General features: G+C 52.4%; 1 protein-coding gene across 1 annotated transcript; it reads left to right on the top strand.

Annotated features, from left to right (window-relative positions):
* Positions 1–391: 391 nt before the first annotated feature.
* On the top strand, positions 392–5573 carry FAM170A (family with sequence similarity 170 member A). Its single transcript, XM_073878525.1, has 5 exons — positions 392–624; positions 2885–3016; positions 3767–4541; positions 4803–4861; positions 5454–5573. Exons 1-4 carry the CDS (start codon positions 555–557, stop codon positions 4807–4809), a joined length of 984 nt encoding a protein of 327 aa, XP_073734626.1. The 5' UTR covers positions 392–554; the 3' UTR covers positions 4810–4861; positions 5454–5573.
* Positions 5574–6415: the final 842 nt, after the last annotated feature.

Below are 6415 nucleotides of genomic sequence, written 5' to 3' on the forward strand. Positions count from 1 at the left end.
TGATGAGCATGATATTGCTGCTTTTAGCCCTGCCATGCCCTTCCTCTGGCCAGAGAACACAGAGTCTGCTACCCGCTTGAATGCAGAAGGAAAAGGGTAAAAAAATAAAGGAAGAAAGCGGGGGGGGGAATGAAACATGAGCAAATGAGCATCTCAAAATATCCGACCCCTCTTAAGAAGATGTGAGTTGAATTCATGGGAGACGTTCCACTGGGGAAAGAGGAATTGTTCTTGAACATGGTGTCTGTGCATTTGCAAAGACTGTGTGGGATCCAGGTCCCCAGAATGCTCTGATGTCATCATTCAGGTCAGAGAACCCCCGCTGGGGGCCGGGTGACCTTTGAACCTTAACAGCCCTGTGCTGGAGCGAGCACTGGGCAGTGTTGCTGGTTCTCTATGCGGTCTGAGTTCCTCAGCCATTTAGGAGACTCGACGATTTTTATTCATATCGGTTCACCTCGACGAATTTCCCGAGAGTCAAGGAGGGCCAACCAGTAGGGAAAAGGAGGCACTGGGTGTTAGGCATCTTCTAAGCAACTCCTGGTGCTGGTACCATGAAACAGCGACAAAAGAGGAAACATCTGGAAAGTGAAGAGTCCCCGGAAAGTGCCGAGCAGGGAGGAGGTATGCGCTGGGCACTTTGTCTGGGGCACAAAGGCTGCTGCTAGCCTGAGCCTTCTCTAGGAAGGTAGGATGGAGGAGTACGTGTCCCCGGGGAAGTATCTGAGGATGCTGCCATGTCCATCCTGAGCATCCCTGTGGTGTGAGATGGCATGGGGAGGGCCAGATGCCCCTGGCAGGTGGCGAGTCAGCCCTGCCCATCTGAGGACTTCTCTCTTGGGTCTGCTCAGGACTGGAGCTCTGTCGGACTCATAGCAGGCCGGGGTCCTGCTGGCCCAGACTCCCAGGGGATGGCTTTTCTCAGTCCTGTATTCTCTGTTACTCTTCGTTCCATCTTCCTCTGGGGTCACTGGGTGGGGGGGGGGGGGGGGTTGCGAAGGAGGCTGATGAAGATCTGTGGGTTGTGCTGTCCCTTTTACTGAAGAGCAAAGAGAAGCCTTGTTGAAAAATATTTTGAGAAGTGAGAAAGGAGATTGTCTAGCGATGGCATCATACCGAAAGCATGGAGATGGTATTTCTTTAGCAGGAAGAATTTATCAACTGATCCGTGGGAGTTTGTGAATTTACAGATGTGGGCTTGGCAGTGGAGATCAGGGGAAGGGATGGGCCTTTCAGACACCAAGCCCAGATGGATGGGGGTGAGAAATGTTGTCAGGGCCCTGCAGAGAACTCTGAGAGCTGTGGATTTACTTCCCGGGGCACATGGTGACTGCAGGCATTACATGTACTTGAGTAGCTTGGTCAGATGTAGCAGGCGGGGCAGAGTGGAGCCCATGCCAGAGAGCCAGCCAGAGCCTTCTGCCCCATATTGGAGCCCGGTGGTTTCGGCAAGGCCCATGGCCCTGAAGAGTAGAGGCTGAGCCCTGGGGCTGGAGGCCTGGACTGGAGGCAGGTTTTCAGGCATCAGCTGGGATAGGACAGAGGAGGCAGTGATTAGCCAGATATTTTTGCCTCTGTGTGTATGATGGGGTGGGGGGAGCAGTGGGGAGAAGGCAGATAGGGTGTCCTCGGATGTGATGTCGGCCTTGTAGAGCTCCTATCACCATGCCTGGATCTGGGAGACACTCAAGACATGTAAGAGTGAATATAGAACTCTTACTAAGGGAGTTTCATGAGATTGTCTCTTAGACACCCATATATACTTTGTACAGAAATACATGGCTCATCTCCACACACGGTTTTATTAAACCCATATACACTTTGTACAGAAAAAAATCGCACATCTCCACATACGCTACTTTATTAAACCACACACAGAACATATAGGGAGATATGAACATCACTCCTACACTGTGTTCACAAACCATCTATGGGTGTCAAAGTCCTCTCCTCTTACACCAAACTCTGGAGTGTGAGTATATCCCAAATGCCACATGGGACATACTGACACTAAAAATAGGCGTCACCCAAGTATTGCATGGGAAAGCTTCTGCTAAAAAATTGTTTGTGGTTTATCTGAAATGCAAATGTAACTGGGCATCCTCTGTTTCTGTTTGCTAACTCTGGCAACCGTTGTATACTTAATACCAGCTGACATACCATACACTTACCATACTTCTTTTTTTTTTTTAAGATTTTATTTATTCATTTGAGACAGAGAGATACAGAAAGAGAGAGAGCATGAGCAGGGGAGAGGCAGAGGGCGAGGGAGAAGCAGGCTCCCAGCCGAGCCAGGAGCCAGACATGGGGCTCGATCCCAGAACCCTGGGATCATGACCTGAGCCAAAGGCAGATGCTTAACCATCTGAGCCAGCCGGGTGCCCACTTACCATACTTCTGTCTGGTGTCTGTCTTCTACTAGAATGTTCAGCATTACCAGAGCCTAGAATAGTGCCTGATACATAGTAGCTGCTCTCTGACTATTGCCAGATGAATGAATAAATGATTGAATACACACCATAAGAACAGACCCTATTATATAAAATGGTTACATGTCGCACAATTCCTGTGCAACTATGCACCAAACTCTCCATGGATGCGTTTCTACCCTACTCATCACACCAACCCCACATCTGTGAAAGGTTTGGCTGATACACACGATTCTCACATTTCAGACCCACTCAGGCCTTCATTCCTAACCAGACACTAACAAAATAAGTGTTGATAGTAATTCAATACAGGAGCATCCACCCGGGACCAGACTCTGAACCGTGTGTATTCACTGCACTTGACATATGTCACTCGGTTAATACTTGTTGGACGGATGAATGATGCCCAAACTTGCCCTGCGCACCATATTACTGAGGCTTTCATATCTTTCTAGGAGTCTCGAAGGATGCCCCTCAGCTTGAGTCAACTGGGGTGGCCAAAGGCTGGGGTGCAGCAGTAGGGGAGGTGTCCTCTGCCTCTGAATACTTCTCCTGTGTTTCTTCTCCACGCAAGCTCATCCATGCTGGTAAGGGTTCAGGGCTCCTTGGGCGTGGGGCACATAGATCCAGGAGAGGCCAAGAAGAAACCCAAGACAATCAGAGGTGGTCAGGGCCCCGTGGAGGAGCCCGGGAGGCTGGTGTCGCTGTTAGGAGAGCATGGCTCTGAGCTCAGTGTGGGAGGGGGTGGGGAGCCCTGGTGCAACCATAGTGGGGAAGTTAAGAAGCATGGGCCAGAAAGGTCTGGGCTCGAGGCGTGGGGCTGAGAGACAGGATGAGGCACATTCAGAGCGGCTGTGTATGCTCCGCCTTTGCCTTTGCCTCCAGAGAAGGATGGAGCTCCTCAGCCCAGGCCTCCAGCATTGGAGCAGGACCATCCAGCTCAGACCCCCATGCCCTGATGCACACAGCTGTAGTCCACGCACATCCATTCTCAGCACACAACCCCCGCCCCCCCCCCCCCACCCCAGACACGGGATCCGCAGTACCATCTCCTACATGACTGTGCACATTCCGCCAACACACTGATGGTAACACAGACACACTCAACCCACCAACGTCCCGTACATGCTACAACCCCTTGCCACCCTACTCCACACCCCTGGATACCGACACATCGCCAGCATCCCTGCACACACATGAATAGCACCTGGATGACACCACCCCGATTGTGAACACCAACGCCAGCCTCCTCACACCACGCGTCTTTGCATCTGAAGACCCCTCAGCTTCTGGCCTGCCCCCAGTCACATTCTCATGTCTCTAATTTCTTTTCCCAGGACTCCGGAGAGTACCTCGAGACAGTCCCCAGCCTCGAACACCTCTATCCCAGGTTCAGGAACAAGGGGAGACTGCTCCCCCCTCACACCATGTCTCCTTGTCCCCTTCATCCTATAAGACCTGTGTGTCCTCTCTGTACATAAACAAAGAGGAAAAGGGCATGAAAATATACTACATGCAGGTACAAATGAAAAGGGGTGTTGCTGTCTCCTGGGAGGCCTCAGAGACCTCGGAGTCACTAGAAAAGCAGCCGAAGATGGAAGAAGTGACCCTTCCTGGGGACGTACAGGTAGGGACTCCCCCCTCTGACGTGTCCACCAGAAACCTGCTGTCGGACAGCGAGCCCAGCGGAGAGGAGAAGGAACGTGAGCAACAGGCGGAGTCAGACAGCCCACCTGGGTCGCCCGCAGTTGAGGAGAGACCCAGGGCCAAGACGCCTGACTGGCTGGTGACAGTGGAGGCTGGCTTCAGGTGCATGGCCTGCTGCCGGGTCTTCTCCACCTTGGAGATCCTCCAGGAGCACGTGCAGCACGGGATCCGGGAAGGTTTCAGCTGCCGCGTGTTTCACCTCACCATGGCTCAGCTGATGGGCACCATGGAAGCAGAGAGCACCCACGAGGAGGAGGAGGAGGAGGAGGAGGAGGAGGAGGAGGAGCAAGAGAGGCCCGAAGAAAAGGAGAAGAAGGAAGAGCAGCCCACACAGGAAGACCTCGGCCCCAAGCGACCTTGGAGCCAGTGTCCAGGCTGTGTGTTTCATTCTCCCAAGGACAAGAAGTGAGCAGGGGCTGGGGATGCCGAGGGAGCTGTGTCTTCTCCGAGCCGCCGTGTTTCTCCCATCCAGGCTCACCCCTCCAGGAGGGAGAGCTGGGGGCTTTCACAGCTCAGGGGACATCCCTGAAGGGGGAGGCAGGTAACCGGGCCCCTGGCTTCCTGTCCAGGTCTGACTGTAAGTGAGGATTTATCCTGAGCTTTTCAGGATCACGGAGCACCTTTTCTCTTGAACTACAAAGTGTCTTTGTTCTGGTTTCCACACAGCAATTGAGATTCATGAGCCAGAAGATCCCGGAAGATGGTGTGGACTTCTCTTGGGAGAGGTAAGGCCTGAGGCTGCCATCGTCTGGGCCGATGTCATGAGGTCCCAGAGGAATTTAGGGGAAGGGGCCGCAGGCCCACACTGGGTTCCCTGGTGGCTCTGCAGCTGCATCAGCTCGTGCCATACCCGGTGCTTCCGGGGACTTGACCTCCATTGACTTAAATGAGAAAGTGAGAATTTTGATGGGCAGTTACCTCAGTGTCTCCACACCTGACCTGAACTCTAAGAGCAAATACTGCCAGGCGGCCTTTGGGGCTGAGAGAGCTCAGCACAACCTCAGGGGCCGGGAGTGGTGTGAAGGACAAGGGGCCTAGCGGGAGCAGAGGTCTGAGGTGTGAGAGCCTTCAGCCTGAGCTGGCCTCTCACTCTGGGACAACGTGGAGTGTGGAGAGGGAGAAACGCGGAAGTGAGACCCCAAGAGATCTGGAAATGTTCCAGCACCTTGATTGGGCTGTGGTAGATCTGGAAATAAATTCACTCTGGTGTGCGTGGCTCTGAGCTTTAAGACAGAGGTGAAGGGTTACTCTGACTAGTGGAGCTCATGTCACATCTTGTCTCTTCTTGCTCTGACTTATTTGTTGAATCGCTTCCAGGGAGAAGACAGGACCCTGGGGAGAGTAGCAGACAGGATGCCGATGATGTGAAGGAAGGTGAAGGAACCAGCACTCCGTCTAGCATCACAGGACCACATAAATGTCATATGCAATAAAGGCTGTTTTCTAAACCTTGCCTGGATATATTCTTTTTTTTTTTTTTAAGTCTGAGCTGGGCATCGTTTCTTTCTTTTTTTTTTTTTAAGTAGTTTTCATGCCCAATGTAGGGCTTGAACTCCTGACCTTGAGATCAAGAGTTGTGTGCTTTACCAACTGAGTCAGCCAGACCACCCTGCAGATCATTTCTTTTTTTTTTTTTAAGATTTTATTTATTTATTTGAGAGAGGGAATGAGATAGAGAGAGCATGAGAGGGAGGAGGGTCAGAGGGAGAAGCAGACTCCCCGCTGAGCAGGGAGCCCGATGCGGGACTTGATCCCAGGACTCCAGGATCATGACCTGAGCCGAAGGCAGTCGCCCAACCAACTGAGCCACCCAGGCGCCCTGGATACATTCTTGAATTAAAATTATCTATCCATCTACCCACCATGTACATCAGTCTCACTAGTGGCTGGTGAACTAGGTTTCATGTAAGCACCACGGAGACCCCCACAGTCCTTTTCCAGAAGCAGCGGTACTCACGCTGCTGGATGAGGCTTCCGTGTAACTGTTACCACAAGGCTGGCTTTCACATCTTTCATGAGACCAGGACAAATACGCTGAGTTCCAACGAGGTTGCTTGTAAGTAGCAGGTGCTCTAGAAACCGTGGGGTTGTGACTGAAAGCCCTGGGACAGTCTTCAGGGGGCTGGTGGGTGCTCTGCATGTCTCCCCAGGTCTGGCCTGGATGGGGGCCTCTTAGTTGCGGCTTCACCAGGAAGCACCAGGGCAGAGGAGACAAGTCTTCATGTGGAAGCTGTCCGTGGAACAGGTTCCTCCAGGGTTGGTGGGAATTTGTCACAGTG

This window comes from Callorhinus ursinus, unplaced genomic scaffold (assembly GCF_003265705.2).
Source record: "Callorhinus ursinus isolate GAN/ISIS: 27379988/994484 unplaced genomic scaffold, GSC_fseal_2.0 scaffold30, whole genome shotgun sequence".
NCBI classification, from domain to species: domain Eukaryota; kingdom Metazoa; phylum Chordata; class Mammalia; order Carnivora; family Otariidae; genus Callorhinus; species Callorhinus ursinus.

Excerpts from the sequence above, each read along its gene's own strand:
- FAM170A (XM_073878525.1), top strand. The coding sequence starts at position 555 with ATGAAACAGCGACAAAAGAGGAAACATCTGGAAAGTGAAGAGTCCCCG. Across the intron at positions 625-2,884 it reads AAGTGCCGAGCAGGGAGGAG|GAGTCTCGAAGGATGCCCCT; the intron begins GTATGCGCTGGG and ends ATATCTTTCTAG. Across the intron at positions 3,017-3,766 it reads ACGCAAGCTCATCCATGCTG|GACTCCGGAGAGTACCTCGA; the intron begins GTAAGGGTTCAG and ends TTCTTTTCCCAG.